Source organism: Belonocnema kinseyi, chromosome 1 (assembly GCF_010883055.1).
Source record: "Belonocnema kinseyi isolate 2016_QV_RU_SX_M_011 chromosome 1, B_treatae_v1, whole genome shotgun sequence".
Lineage (NCBI taxonomy): Eukaryota > Metazoa > Arthropoda > Insecta > Hymenoptera > Cynipidae > Belonocnema > Belonocnema kinseyi.
The window spans coordinates 33,918,563-33,934,696 of NC_046657.1; the positions used below are offsets into that span (position 1 = coordinate 33,918,563).

Below are 16,134 nucleotides of genomic sequence, written 5' to 3' on the forward strand. Positions count from 1 at the left end.
ACCTAAAATCCATTTATAAAATCGTACCTATCCTTTCTAGTTTTCATTTTGGCTACCAGATTCTATTGAAAAATTGACTTTTTTTTAGTTAAAAATTAATTTTTTAGAGGAAAATTGAACTTTTCCATTTTTTATTAGAAATGTTTTCTTTTAAGTTGAAAATTCACAGATTTTGTTGCAAATTTAAAACTTTTATTTTTATCAGTTAAAAATTATACTGTCTGGTAGAAAAAATAAAGAATGTAATCAAAATTTGTACTTTGATTTTTTTTCAGTAAACCATAATATTATGTTTGTAAAATTCAGAACTACGCAAGAAAAGATCACCACTATCGTGAAAAAGAGCCCTTAACGTTGTCATGGTTAACTAATATGTAGGTCGTCGTGCTAGATGCGTCTTGAACGTATTTCGTATCCGGATGTGGAGAGACGATAGTTTGTTGGCTCATGGAGAAAATAGAATGTTTGGAAATGACAATATTTATCATTTCATTTTGAAGGACTGACTTTGAAGGTGAGTTGTATGATTGCTTGAATTAAGAAGTATTGAAAAATGTCATTCATCAGTGGTAACGTGAGAAATATTGAATACTTCTGGATCCCGTTTTTGTCCTCCCGTTTTACTCCACAGCAGTTGAAGTTATCTCTTAAATTGAAACCCTTTCTGTATACCTAGCACGGGCAATATCTTTGAATACTAATTATAATGCAACCAAGAAATAGAAAAATTTTAATCCCTTTTAATTTAGAAAATTTTACTACCTTTATTTATTGTTTTTCGAATAATGATGAGGTAAAAAGCTTTTTAACAGTAAAGGACTACAGGGCAAGTAAATCCCCCCCCCCCCTCCCAAATAGTTTGCATTTCCGCAGAAAGAAAATTCGTAATTTTTTATTTTTCGAAATTCGAATATTAACACATACCTATATATAAGATGTTAAATTGTTGACCAGGGTGTAATAATATTCTTGCAGGTATAATTCAAAATCTCAGTGAATTACTGGTCAATTTATTGAAATTATGTCTCAGAGATTCTCAGTACATATTTTGTAGAAGTTTCTACTGTACTACGACAGTCCACATCAGCATAAAATATTTCTTTCTACGAAATTTTGCACCTGTTTGTTAAATTTAATTTGTTGGTTGCTGAAATACCACCAGGCACTTCTAAGTCCCATTCAATCGAAATAGGGAAATTTTCAAGAAATTAAACTCATGTGCCAGGGTTTCATCGAAACGTGCCAAGGTTTTGTAGGGATTTGAGAGCACTATCTGCGAAATAAAACCATACTAATAACTTTAATTTCCGCCCCCCCCCCCCCCCAAACTTTATGTGCTCAAGCAGTTTTTTTTCGATAACTAAACAAATAAAATAGAACACGTACAATTATGTTTCTGGCTGTATTGTGTATAGAAAAAATAAATTTACCACTTTTTAATTATTTAAACAAATGTAATTTGTGTAAATAATTAGTTTTCCAAAAATACTTTTAAAATCGTAATTAATTGTATGTTTTCTATTTAATTTCATTTTTTTAGTTATCGAAAAATAACTGCTTGAGCAAATACAAATTATTTAAACAAATAGCAATTTGTTCATAATTAGAAGAAATGTACCAAAATCATGTAATTATTCAACAAAAAGTAGCATAGGATACTAATTTTAAAAAAAGTGAACATTTCTGACACAATTTTTAGAAATTTTGAAAATAAACAATAAGCAATTATTTAAATAATTACATCATGTTTTTAAATAAATTTAATACTCCAAACATTGACAAAGTATTGCATTTCGATCAGAAAATAAGATTACTTTTATATTTTTAAGAAATAAATAAATTATTTAAATAATGTATGTTTGTTTAAACTCTTGAAAATTGATTTAGAAGGAATTTACAAAAAAGACAACGGAAATTACTAAAAAGTAACAATAATACGTAAAAATGCAGTTTTTTTGGGTCACATTTCGGGCGCTGCGGGGAGGGTTGGAAATTAAAGTTATTGGTGTGGTTTTATTTTGCACACTCCTCTTAAATTCCTAAAAAAAAACTTGGCACGCTTCCATGAAACACTGGAACATAAGCTTAATTTTTTGAAAATTCAAAATTTCCTTATGTTAATTAAATGGAATTTTGAAGTGGCCAGTGGCACGTGTTAATATTTGAATTTCGAAAAATTAAAAATTACGGATTTTCTTTTTCTGATATGGAAACTTGAGGGGGAGGGGGGGTGTCTTTTCCTATAGAATGAAAACAAATTTCAATTTTCAAAGTTTTAACAATAATATTGCAATTACTCCACGACATTTTAATGTAAAATTTCAGGTAGAATCCGAATTGAAACAAGTTGAATACCCATCTTGCTGTTTTTTTTTTTCTAGTTTTTGTTGTATGATACGCAAGGGATACTATGTGGTTACTATAAAGATACGCTGTAGAGTATATTATGTACAGTATTTATGTCAGTATTAAATTCCACATAGAAGGTTCTGTTGAAAAATAATTTTTTGAGTTCTTTATTATTATTTTATAATTTTGTGATTGATAATATTTGAACAAATCAAAAATTTTACAACGAAGAGATGTATTCTTATAAACAATCCTACGAACTTTTGCAAATGTCATGCTTTTGGAGCGCGTGCTAATGCTTTAAACGAAAATTGTGTTTTTAATTTATTGAAGGTTACGTCTGACAGCTCCGATCGGCTTTAAAGCCATGTGATGAGTGTAACAGCTGATCAAGTCAGCCCTAAGATCAATATTGTTTCACCCATTTTGAAAAATAAAAGTTTAAATAACGCGGAAACTTTTTCGGGAAATGTTAATAAATATTAAAGGATCGTTTGTGGCCTTTCAAAGAGTTGGAGGAAGAAAAAATTTTATTTATGCAAATAATGATTATCGACAGACACATTTAGGTTTTACAGCAGAAGTTTGACTTTTAACGCTTTAAGCTTTCTCTGACGGTAATCGTGCAAACTGTTTTACCCACAGACCCCTAGAAGTTCGAAGTTGTCTACTCGCTGCGTTAGTGTTAATTTGACACAGCTGATAGCAGACTGATACGTATGTCAGACCGAATATATTTATTTGCATTTCAAGTGCAAACATTAGTTTTTGCATTATTGGTGCTAAATGTTCGTGAGCTATTTTTGTTGTTTTGTCCCACCTTGATAAATATAAATCTCATAACTAGCCCATTGACAACATTGCAAATTGCTTGTAGGGTTTGACGACAACACAGCCGGTATTTCTCCAAAATAGAAATTAAAAAAAAAACTTTTTTCACTATTTTAATTATTTAGGACCAGAGACAAATTCTTGCATTCCTTCTATTTATCGTGCCAAATTTTTAACACGATATCTCATTCCGTGTGGACGTAAGCTGGGAAAGAAAACTTCCACTGGTATTTTCTTCAACAAAAATTTGTTCTCAAAATTTCCACCGGAACAAAGCAGAGACACTTATTTTATTACCTCCTCTTTCATTTCCCAAACTTTCAGAGCGATACCTCATTTCGTCTAGACGTAAGTTGAGAAAGAAAAATCGAAGACCAGGTTTGGTCACGTGACCCTCTCGTCACATGGCCTTAAAAGGTCTAATGAGGCTGTCTAATGAGAATAAAAACCGAAGGACAGAAACGGCATTCTTAGGGATTCAAAATTTTTAATACCTTTTAATGCAACGCTTCTTACTTCAAGTGCATCTTCTTTTAGTAGCAGATAATAAGCGTTCCGTCGGTAACTTTAAGAATTTTGTCTGGATGCTAGCGCCACACAGTGGAAACATCAGACAACAACGCTGCGATACAAGTGAGACAGAATTTTATTTTTTAACTTCGCGCGCAACATACTATTTGAGCTATTATGGATGCGCTTGGAGTCACCTTCAGCAGAAGTTAATGACATTTTTTGTAAATTTTTAACGCTGCAAAAAAAGTATTGCGATTACTCCGTGAGTTTCTATTAGAAAATTTAACGTAGAATCCGAATTTCATTAGTTTAAAAGTTGATCTTACAGTTTTGTTGATTCTTTTAAAAAAGAACCGCAATGGGAACCCAATGGGGTCTTTATGGGTACTTTGTAGAGGCTCCATTCGGTTCCTTCGGTCCGCCAGGCTGTACAGATTGACTGAAAGTTTTGGATCTTTTTTTATGTTTTCCCGGTAAGAAGGCTTTCATTAAAAGGTATTAAACATTTTGAATCCCTAAGAATGCCTTTTCTGTCCTTTTATTAAATCCTCATAAGGCGTAAAAAATAAAAAGATGCCAATCCCTTTCAAAGCCGATCGCAGCTGCTAAATGTAACTTCAAATAAATTTGGTTCAAATATTATAAATTGGAAAAATATAAAACTATCCTTCATATAAAAAGTGGTAACCTCCATCTTGTTAGTAATGTTGTATAGTAGGAATCGACTATATTCTTTCTACTTCTTTTACTGTTATCTATTCAGCATTAATGTCAAAATTCTCCAAGTTCGTGGCGCCACCTCAGTGTTATATTATAAACTCATTATGTATTTTAATTATCGGTAATCAGAGGGCCCTTTGTGTGTACAAATTAAAGTTTATTTCCATTTCTTCAATGAACCCGTAACAAGCATTGCGTTTGAAATTGAGACTGCAGAGTATTAATGATTCGAGTAATTCATTATTGTTTTTTTTTACTATTTTTTCCATGCAACGCCGCCTCAGTACTATATTATAAAGTACAATTTATTTATCTTTCGAGTGTGATTATAACTCTGTTAATAAACGGAAAATGTGTTCAAACCTGAATTCATTTTTCAAAATTACTTGTACGTATATTTCAACTTTTGCTGAAATTAGTTTAAAAGGTGAACTGAAAAATAAATGCAATTTTTTTAAAATACAATTCTGAGTTTCAAGTAAAATATAAAATAAGAATCATTTATATTTTTTGAAAAAAAAATGATTCTTTGATGCTTTTTTATCTTGTAAACTGATTAATAAGATATTACTTGATTACTAAATCCAAGTAACAGAAAGAAAAGTGAAAATTACGAAAAAAATATATGTAAAGTAAAAATTATTTGAATGATTCGATGAAAATAATTTATTTAAAGATTTTTATGTCATTTATTGCTTAGTTGGTGACATAAATTGATTATTTATTCATAGGTTATATAATTAATTATTGGATATAATTTTCATAATAAAAGTTTATTTATATTAAAACATCCCAATTTCAATTACACAATTTTTCAAATAATTCTGATGTCATGAATTTTTTCAATTTTTATTCAATTTTTCACAATAAAAATAAAAAACTACATAATTCTTAATTTTCGTTACATTTTAATTTAATTTGGTGTCGCACGTCATTATTATTTTTAAAAATTGACATGAAATAATTGACAGATGTTTGACTCCAACATTAATATTCTTGTATTTTTACACGATAAAAAGCACATCTTCTTTTAAAAAGTCACGCAGTGGTAGCCGAAACGTCAGAAAGACAGAATTTTAATAAATAAACTTTCCAATCATTTCGGTCCTTCTTTTAATTGATGAAAAATTCCTGGGAAAAATTAGAATGACTTTTAAATTTAAAAAAAAAAACTTTCGGTGAATATTCTAAAAGATTTCCAAAATTGTCAAAAATGAATTCGAGAAGATTTTAAGGAAATATTTATATTTTGGAGGATTTCAAAAATAAAACAACAAGCAGAAACTTTAAACGTAACCATTTTTATTATTCTATTTAAAAAATTTTAATTTGTAAGTAAAATTATTAAATTTTGATGTATAAATATTTGAAAAATAAATCTGGAAGATTTTAAGGAAATATTTTTTACTTTGTAGAATTTTTAAAAATTTTTTTTGTCAAAATTTTAGGAAAACTTCAAATAATTTTAAAAAATCTTTAAATGTTCGGGAAAAATTTCAAAAATAAAAATAATCAATGTATAGATTTTTTAATATTTTAAAATAACAATAATTTATCTTCTAATTTGAGAAGAGTTCAGTTTATAAAAAAATGTAGTCGCTCAATTTTTAATTTTTTAAGAGTTCCAATTGTTTTATTTCTATTAACCATGCAAATTTTTTGTAAACCGCGAAATGTCCTAGAATTTTCTTCTTTGATTGAAACTCTGCAATCGTTTTGGTTGATAATTCTGTTGTTTTTTTTTTAAATTCGTTTTTTAATAGTTGAAAATTTACCTTTGTCAGTTGAAAATTCATGTATTTTTTGGAAATTAATTTCTTGGGTTTACAATTTTTTTGCTTTTTTGATTAGGAATAATTTTTTACTGAAAATATAACCATTCCATTTTTGGTTTGAAATTAATCTTTTTTAGTTACAAATCCGTCTTTTCGACAGAAAATTAATTTTTATGATAAAAACTTCATCATTTTCGTCGAAAATTTAACTATATGGTTTAAAATTAATTCTTTTTTATTATAAAGGTTCACCATTGTAGTTTTAGATTGATAATAATAATAATAATAGATCTTTATCATGTTCCACGACATATGTACATTAGCTTACAGAAAGAGATAGGCGAGTGGACATAAAAGGCCGAGGTTCAGCCTTAGCTCCTTTACAACCTAACCTTCTACAATCTAACTTAAATGCAAACTATTATATAACTGCTTATTAACGCTAACCAACTCAGTAGAACAAAAAAAAAAAGAAAATTAATATGAATAAAAATAATAATACTGTGCAGTCGTAACTCGTAAATTATAATTGTAAATTACGGGACGAAGAATACGGGAACGTACATAGATCACCGATGTTTAGCTTTCTCGCACAAGATAGGTTCTCAACGAATTCAGAAGACCACCCGCAATTTTTTATACATTTCATTTCTGACCGATTGCACGCTATACGTATCAATAGGATCATTAAGATCGTTTAACAAACGAGGAGCTAAACATGAGAAAGTAGCTTCCGCCTTCGCTGTGCGGGCTAAAGGGACCAAAAATTTTCCGTTCGATCTTGTGACAAGAGACTTTCTCGCCCGATTTTCTTCCACACTGGAAATGAGATTTCGTAGGTAAGACGGCCTCTCCGTTAACCAAACTTTGACCGCGAGAACGCAGAGATGCAATCTCCACCGTTTATCCATTATCAGCCAACCAGATTCTCTAAAAGCAGGGGTGATATGATCGAATTTTCTTATACCGAATGCGAATCTTAGGCAGGAGTTTTTACACTCTGAATTCTTGCCTTCAGCGGCGTACTCAGAAAAGGCCCAAAGCTCGAATATGCATAATCAAAAAGAGACATGATTAGCGATTCGCACAAAAGGAGTTTAGTACTAGTAGGGACAGCGCGACGAAATGGAAACAATTTTCGTAGACGTATATAAGATGCATGGACTTTCTTAGATACTTGCTCTTCAAAGCACCAATGCGATTGCATGATAAGCCCAAGATTTTTCGACTGCGAGACAATGGAGAGTTGAGTACCATTTATTGAGAAATTAGGAAGGTGGTCACAATCTAAACTACCTATTGGTAGAATTACAGATTTTGTCGGATTAATGACCAGCGCACGGTCTTCTGCCCAGCCAGCGATATGGTCTAAGACCGCGTTTAAGATGGCAGCTCCCTCATTAATATCATCTCGCTTACACCGGATGTACAGCTGTGTATCATATGCATACATATGTATGGTTATTTTAATTCTGCCCTTGGAGAGCGCTTCTATCCTGCGTACAAATTCCATCACGGAGTCAGGAAAGTCGTTTGTGTAGATAGAAAACAAGGTAGGGCTACTTACTGACCCCTGAAGAACTCCCCTATTAACTGCTCTGCGTGGGGACATAAGTGTAAACTGAGAGCTAGAAACTACGACTCGCTGACTTCTATTACAGAGAAATCCTCTGAACCAAGCAAGAGATGTCTCCCTGACTCCTATAGATTTCAATTTTTCCAAGAGCAACCTATGATCAAGGGTCTCGAAAGCCCGAGATAAGTCCAGCAAGGCCAGAAGAGTTACCTCTGCATAGTCCAAGGACCTACCGATCTCATCCGACTCGTGAAGAAGCGTTGTTGCAGCCGAAAACCCCTTTCTAAACCCCGACTGATTTAGAGGTAACACTTTGTTATTGTCGATGAAGGGGGTCTACTGCTGAAGACAGATCTTCTCTAATACTTTCGAAAGGTAAGGCAGAATAGTTATTGGACGTAAGTCGCCAAATGTTTTCGGACTATCGCATTTAGGAAGAGGACGAACAATACCTGATCCCCATGCCGAGGGAAACTTTGCCTGCCTTAACGAGGTATTCATGATATTTAATAATACAGGAAGGCATGAGGGTACACAAAGATAAACTGAAGAAATATTACTGCCATCCGATCCCGTAGCTGTCGAAGTGAATGATTTCATAGCGTGATACAAATGACTAAGGTCAATTTCCTTGAACACGAAAGTATTCTGGAAGTTAGGTGAAATGTTGCTAGCGGATGACTGAAGGTCGCGGATTAGTGTCTCTGAGGCTACTGCTGATGGTATGGTATCTATAAAGAAGTCGTTAATGCTAGTGGGGTCCATAGGAAGATCTCCCCAAGAGAACTGTCTTTGTCCTGACCAGACACCTGCCAGGTTTACCTTTTCCCACATGTGTTTAGAAGAGGGCCTATCTGAGAGGCTGGACAAATACCCGCTTTTTTCGCGCCGGAAGGAGCTAGTTGCGAAGTTACGGAGAAGCACATATTTATCTCTATCCATGACAGTTTTTGAAGTGCGCCATTTGGAACGAGCTCTGTCCCTGGCCCGAGCAATTATCTTTACAGAGTCGGAGAACCAAGCCGGCCTGGGTCTAGCTATTCTAAAGCGACGTAGCGGGCAGAAACTGTTAATAAGGTTTAACGTTATTTGAGAAAATCGGTCCACCTTCTCGTCTAATGAAGAGAGTTTTAATATACTGACCCAGTCCGCCTGACTAGCTGCCTCATTGAATGCTGTTTGATCTATTCGCTTAAAGTCCCTACCTACGCGGTATACACTCGGTCTCGTAGATAGATCTAGGTTTATGTTGCACAAAATCAAGTCATGGTCGAATTCTCTTGATAGCTTGGCCACTCCCGAATCTAAAAGGAGGAGATCGTCGCTTACAAAGATAAGGTCTAAAATCGAGTCCGAGCGGGTCGGTTCTTTGATAACTTGCCTGAGCGATAGAGAGCGTGATATGTGAAGTAACCTAGCCCCAGCATGTGTGTGAGATGTCCGCCGCATTGATATTAAAATCTCCCAGGCAAACCATGTGATTTGATTCACAGATGGCACGAGTTAAGGCCTCTTCCAAATCACTTTCCCAAAATAGCGCCACATTTGGACTTCTATAAACTCCTAGAATTGCGAGACCCGTTTTCTTAAATTTAAGTATAACTAAGCATAGGTCCACTGGGATGTCATCGGGTACATCAGTTAAAAATGGGGTCTGGTTATTATATAGAGACTCGTAGCTAAGATCATCTTTAATATAAATCGCGACCCCACCACCTCTCGTCACCTTGTGGCTTTTACGATCAGCCCATTCTAGATTAAAACCCTTAATTAATATCGCAGAGTCGGGGACATCTGGACGTAGCCAAGTTTCTGAGATCACAAGAATATCGATGTTATACAGATGGATGATGTCTGTAATTACACTTATTTTAGGAAGTGATCTCGCATTTATGTGTGCTAAGTGCAAACGCTTTCCTCGCTCGCTATTACAATGAGAAAGACTAGGATCACCGAGGGAAACATTTAAATGAGTATCCGAAGAAGGCTTATTACTAATAGAGAAAAAAGTTGATCCATCGGGGAAACCATGTCATTCCATATAGAAATACGCGAGACATCGGGTGAAGTAGGGACGGCGTTTGATTGAGAAAGATTTACTGACATACCCGTTGAGTCTTGAAGGCGGATCACTGAAGAAGAGTTCATGGACAAGCCACGAGCCGAGTTTGAGCCACAGTCCATGAAATATATTGCAGAAGGGTCCATAGGATGTAGAGATGGTAAAGGCACTGGTGTAGCCACTTGCAAGGCTTCATCAGAGATAGAAAAGGTATTTCGTCAAGATTGGATAGAGTTGGCTACCTCACTAAGTTGGCTGGAAAGGAAGGCATCAAGGTCGAAGGAGTTAGTCAAATCAGGGATTTATACAGGCTTAGATGAAGCGTTTGATGCGTGACGAATCCCTACTGCTTTGCTAAAGATCCAAGCTTTAGCGTGAAGTTTTCCAGAAACCAATTTAGCCTCAACAACCTTGAGTAACTTGTAAAGATCTTGAGGATGGTTACAGTTGATGTGGACCGGGCCGTCAGCCAGGTTAGAATCGACATCGTGGACCATTAGAGATTTTTTGGTCTTAATTTTAGCTGCGACCAATTCATCTCGAAGTTTAGTGACTTTGAACCCGACGATTATTGGATTAGGAATGGTTCTGTTTCCCACTGGGACTCTAAATACATCCTCGATATTGGTTTTGTTGGCCTTCGACTTGACAGGCCTGCAGATCGATTCGACGAGGTCTGGAAGCTTTTCATGAGGGGACACCGGAATACCCGTAATAATTACCTCCCTGTCACGGTCTGCCTCTTCCAGGCTTCTAATACGCTTTTCATATGTGTTCTTAAGACTGATGAGTTCCTTCTTGCATTCTTGATACTTCTTGAAGTGTTGCGTACTTGAGGTTTGCAGGTCGGCTACTTGAGACTTTACAGATTCGAATTGTTCAAGTAGGAGTGTATTCTGCTCCGATATTTTTTTCAAGTCTGCCGATAGAGAATCGTAGCTGGCTGATAGGTCAGAGACCGTTGAATTGCATTTAACCATTGTATTGTTGTGAGCCTGGATGTTTAAGCTCATTTGAGAGCCATTAGCTTCGACTTTCTCTAATCTCTCGCAAATTTGAAAAAATTTGAAACGTTATGGGACCCAAGATTGCTTTGCAGTGTAGCATTTGTCCTATCCCTATTTGGGGAATTCAGGACATGCTCGTCGGAAAGCTCGTATGACTACGCTTTTGCAAGTTTTTTAATTACTTTATTGCAATTTTTGCAAATTTAATCAGAAGCAGCTTGCTCCGTTTGTAAGGAAGATCGAGACATCTTAAGAAATTAAAAATAATAAAAACAAGTCGAGACCAACCGTCTAAAATCGAATTATAAATGGACTTCAGCAACTTTAGAGGTGATTCAAGCTTCAGAAAGTAGAACGCCTGTCGACGCGCAACCCGCTTACCAGTAAAGCCCTTCGGGTAGGGTACCTCGAATTACGGTATAGTTACGTTGGAATACTGCTTGTGGTAGTTCTTTATTTGTGGTCTCGAAAAAGTAGACGCAATAAAAAAGTTCCATACCTTAACCAGATTGGAGCAGGGATATTATTAAATCTGCCAGTATGGGTAAATTATGTTCGAAGAGTTGGGAAAAACACTTAAGATGTCACATAGAACCCACACTCGTCGGAACACACAGAAAATTTTAAAAGGATATTATCACTGATATATGACAGAAATTAGGTCTGAAAGGAACACTAAATTACACAACAATACACCAACAATCAAAATATTGCGCGCGCAAATAAGAGAATTGCGGTGAAAGTCCGAAAAAAACTCCAAAAAGCTAGAGCTATCGCACAATCACAACCGATTTCTAGCCCTCTAGCGGCTGATATCTTTGAATAAAATTTAGTATTACGTATCTTGTTAAAAATTCTTTTTTTTTTGTATGAAAAATCGATTTTTTTACTTAAGATTAAACTATTGTTTGGTTAAAAATTAACTATGTGGTTGAAATGTTTCTTTTTTTCTTATGATTTAATTTTTCTAACTGAAAATATAACTGTTCTAATTTTTGTTTAGAATTCATATTTTCTAGTTATAAATTCGTCTTTTTTGGTAGAAAATTAATCTTTATGACTGAAACTTCATCTTTTTTGTAGCAAATTCAATTATTTTGTTTAAAAATTTGAATTTAATTTTTTTTATTCTTGAAGATTCGTTACTGTACTTATTAATTTATTTTTCTGAATAAAAAAGTAAGTATTTTGTTGAAAATTCTTCTGAAAATACTTATTTTTTAACTGAAAGTTTAACTGTATACCATGTTCAATTTAAACTCAAACTTTTTGGCTTTCAATTAATTTCTTATTGAAGAATCGTCACCGTAAATGTAGATCGATTTCTTTCGTTAAAGATTTCAGTATTTTGTTCACAATTTATTTTTTAAACTGAAAATTTAACTACTTCGTGTTTAGTTAAAACTTCAACTGTTTTGTTAAAAATGCATGAATTTTGTTGAGACTTCATCTTTTATTGTAGAATATTAATCTTCTTGATAAAAAATTTAACTTTTCTTTTCCTTAAAAACTTCCTCATGTTAGTTGGTCATTCATTTCTAAAGTAACAAATTTAACTATTTTGTTAAAATATTTAACCTGGAACAAAAATTTATAACGGTCAGGGAAAATTAAAATGGGTCAGAGTAAAGTCAGGAAAAGATACGGAATTTAGAAATTGGGATTTTATGTCAATCTTATTTTTTTATCAACGCCCCTTAACTAAAATTGTATTATGGATGGGGGAAATTGGAAGTTGATTTTTATTTTACAAATAAATATAACATTATTTCTTTTTTTTTGGAATTTCTTGCATATGAGATCACATATTATTAGAAAAAATGTCAGACCTGAAAGTGTTAAATTGCTTAATTAGAGCCAAAGATGTAGAAATATAAAAAAAAGAAACAAAAATTTCAAAGTACGAGATCTCAGTATTCTATGCCTAATAGCGAAGATAAACGTTCATGATCAACTCAATCCACTAACATTGACAATTCGGAATAAGATGTAGTCACAAAATAAATGCATTTATTTTTTTATATTCGAATAGAAGAGAATTTTTTTAAACAGAAATATTATAAACAACTGCTTAATATTTTACATCGTTTGAAATCCAGTTTTTTTGTAAATTTCGCAGCTGTTATTACTCTTAAATGGTCAACACTAATTTCGCATGGTACAAGAGTCAGCCAGTTTCATCGGAAAAGTAGAAATTTTACCTAAAATGGGACGCTAAAAATATATTTATTTTATCAGCAAAGGAAATTATAAATTTCATGAAGGATACGTAAGAATTCAAGTATTTTAAATATCTTTTGGCTGAAAATATTAGAAAACCAGAAAGATGTAGTTTTATGCAGAAAGTTTAGCAAAGAAGTGAAAGTAAAATTGATTATTTTTTAACCTTAATTTAATTTTCATAATATCAATCATTTTAAAAGATTTAATATACGATCAGTAATTAAATTTTTCCTGCCCTGGTGCATACGATAATTTATCTGAAATAGGCAGAATAAGTGCTCTTTTTCTGGAAAAGGTTGCGTACGCATGCACGTGGGGTGACGTAAGTCCAAAATGCACTTCGTAATTTAACGTTGTTTTAGAATGAATTCTTTTCACTCTTTTCTTTCACTTTTCTTTCACTTCTCGTTCACTTCTTCCTCCTAGCTGTCACTTCAGATGCCGCTCGTCGCAGTACAATAAAGTGCTATTTTAATGCCGCCTCACGGGCAGATAAAATGCGCTTTTTCTGCCTATTTTAGATAAAAAATTTTTTGAACCTTACATTAATCATCAATGTGTATTTTCTGTAATTTCTGTACTTTCTCGAGTCCACTAACAATCTTCTATTTTGAGTCCCATATTTTCCCTAAAATATTCTTTAAGGTTAGTGTGAATCCCGCTTTATCCCTTTTAATTTCTGTTGTATAGTTTCCGTTGGATTGCACCTATTCCGAGGCCAAGTCTGGGTCCAGGATCCACGAGTGGGAGCCTACGAATAAAAAATATATAAAAGTGCTGTTTGTAGTTCAAGGGAAGAGTATTTATAAATCGAAAACGATGGACTCTGGTGAGGAAATGTATAGCGATCCCAATTCCAACGTTGAATCCGACGAAATCACGACTAAGATTGAGTACACAAACTTGACTCACGAGAACGAAGTTGAACACTATCCCTTCAAAGTTCTTTCCACAAATGAAATTGTCCAGAACATGGCTGACTGCATAAAAAAAGTAACCACAGTTGTCGGTCTTCCAGCAACAACAGCCCGGATTTTGCTCAACCACTGCAAATGGGACGAAGTGAAGATGTTTGAACAACTTTATGACGGAAATCAGGGAAAACTCTTTAAAGAAGCCCACGTTGTAAATCCTTTCAAATCTTCAACCAACGAAGCTTCCGAATCTTTCGAAAAGTGGCGTTCAACGAATGAAACCAAAGATTGTCAATTCTGTTTCGAGTCTCTGGCAGCGCCTCTGATAACCGGACTCGACTGTGGACATCGCTTCTGTACCAGTTGTTGGGACGAATATCTAACGACAAAAATCATGGAGAATAGCATTGATCAAACAATTTCTTGTCCGGCACAAAATTGTAAGATCCTCGTCGACTATGGTAGTGCCATGCATCTCATCAAGTCCCCCGAAATCAAACTAAAGTACCAATACCTCATCACAAACAGCTTTGTCGAATGCAACCGGCTCTTGAGGTGGTGTCCATCCCCGGGTTGCAAGAACGCAATTAAAGTTGAATTCGTTGAATCCCGATGCGTGACTTGCACATGTGGACACACATTTTGCTTCTTCTGTGGAGAAAACTGTCATGACCCTGTGAAATGCGAGCTTCTGGAAAAGTGGCTCAAAAAGTGCAACGAAGACTTGCCGTCATATAAGTGGATAGCAGAAAACACAAAGGAATGTCCTATGTGTTCCTTTCCGGTGCAGCGTGACAAAGACTGCATCCAGTTGACTTGTGGAAACGAGAGTTGTGCATACGAATTCTGCTGGGTCTGTTTAGGAAATTGGTTCTCACACAACATATTTTCGACTCATTGTGACCGCTCTCCTGAAAGTGCGGATCGCAAGGAACGAGCTTCATTGGACAATAGCTTTTGGTTTTACTGCAATCGCTATATGAATCACAAACGGGCACTCGAATCGAAGCAAAAGTTCTACGCGAGTGTCCGGGAGAAAAGGGAGAAGTTTTATAAGGATTTAAAATCCGGGAGCGATTGTGTTTTCCTTAAGGACGCTGTGGACAATCTCTGTCTCTGCAGACAAACTTTGATGTACTCATGCGTCTTATCTTATTATTTGCTTGAAAATAACAAGTCGCTTATTTTTAATAACAATCAGCAGGAACTTGAAAGTCAGACCGAGTTATTGTCAGAGTATTTGGAACGAGATGTCACTCGTGAAAATGTTGCTAACGTGAAACAGGAAATTGAAAAGAAGTCTACATTATGTTCTCGTAAGAGGGAGGAACTTATCAAATATGCCCACGAGGGATATGAACAAGAATGGTGGAAATTTAGATAATTTTTTAAGCAAAAATGGAGCACTATTGGGAATGTTGGTTGACCACTTCGTCATCTGTCAGAAGTGTTTTCACGAGATTATAAGCCATTATGAAAATGGAAAGAATTTTATATTGAATTTCGATGTTATACAGTGGAAAAAACACATTTCTGGTCAAAAATTATATTCTCAAGAAACAACAAAACAAGTATTCTACTGTATCACGTATGTTTCAATGAACTCTAATCGTAAAATCATTAGAGATCAAAAATAGGAAATCTTCCTAACTATTATGTTTATATTATTAAGTTTGACATATATGCTGTATTTTTAGCTAAGTGTCGATGAATCAAAGAAATGATTGAAATCTTCTAAAGATGAGTAATTACGACTTATCCTTCCATATATATTTTTTAATGAATAAAAATACCACTTTGTCAGAAAGATTTTTTCCATTAACTCCTTTTAAAGTGAATTTCAAAATCATCCCACCTTCTGTTTCTTGTAAACCCGTAGGAAAATTATTTCTTCTATGTAAGCTATTTTATAGGTTGAAATAAAATTTGACAATGTTTTTTTATACATTTTCATGTATTAAACACGAAGCTTTTATTATTTTTCTTTAATAAATCGGGACATTTAGGAAACATTGTTTTATTTTAATTCGGAAATTTTATAGACAGAGTTCCGTTTCTACTTAATCCCCTGTAAACTTATAAAATCTCCTAAAACACCTGAAATCCAGAAATACGTTTTGGAATATACTCTTTTCCATGATACCAATTAAAAAATATTTCCTCA

At 34.0% G+C, this 16,134-nt stretch overlaps 2 protein-coding genes across 3 annotated transcripts; one reads left to right on the forward strand and one right to left on the reverse strand.

Annotated features, from left to right (window-relative positions):
• The first annotated feature begins 437 nt into the window (after positions 1-437).
• LOC117172108 (potential E3 ubiquitin-protein ligase ariadne-1-like) lies at positions 438-15,658 on the forward strand. Of its 2 annotated transcripts, none has more exons than XM_033359905.1 (2): positions 438-514; positions 13,747-15,658. In XM_033359905.1, exon 2 carries the CDS (start codon positions 13,876-13,878, stop codon positions 15,352-15,354), a length of 1,479 nt encoding a protein of 492 aa, XP_033215796.1. In that variant the 5' UTR covers positions 438-514; positions 13,747-13,875; the 3' UTR covers positions 15,355-15,658. The 2 variants fall into 2 exon arrangements, with proteins under 2 accessions (XP_033215796.1, XP_033215789.1); XM_033359898.1 differs by lacking the exon at positions 438-514 and adding an exon at positions 13,011-13,102.
• On the reverse strand, positions 8,101-9,213 carry LOC117177430. The gene has a single exon (XM_033368108.1). It carries the CDS (start codon positions 9,211-9,213, stop codon positions 8,101-8,103), a length of 1,113 nt encoding a protein of 370 aa, XP_033223999.1.
• Positions 15,659-16,134: the final 476 nt, after the last annotated feature.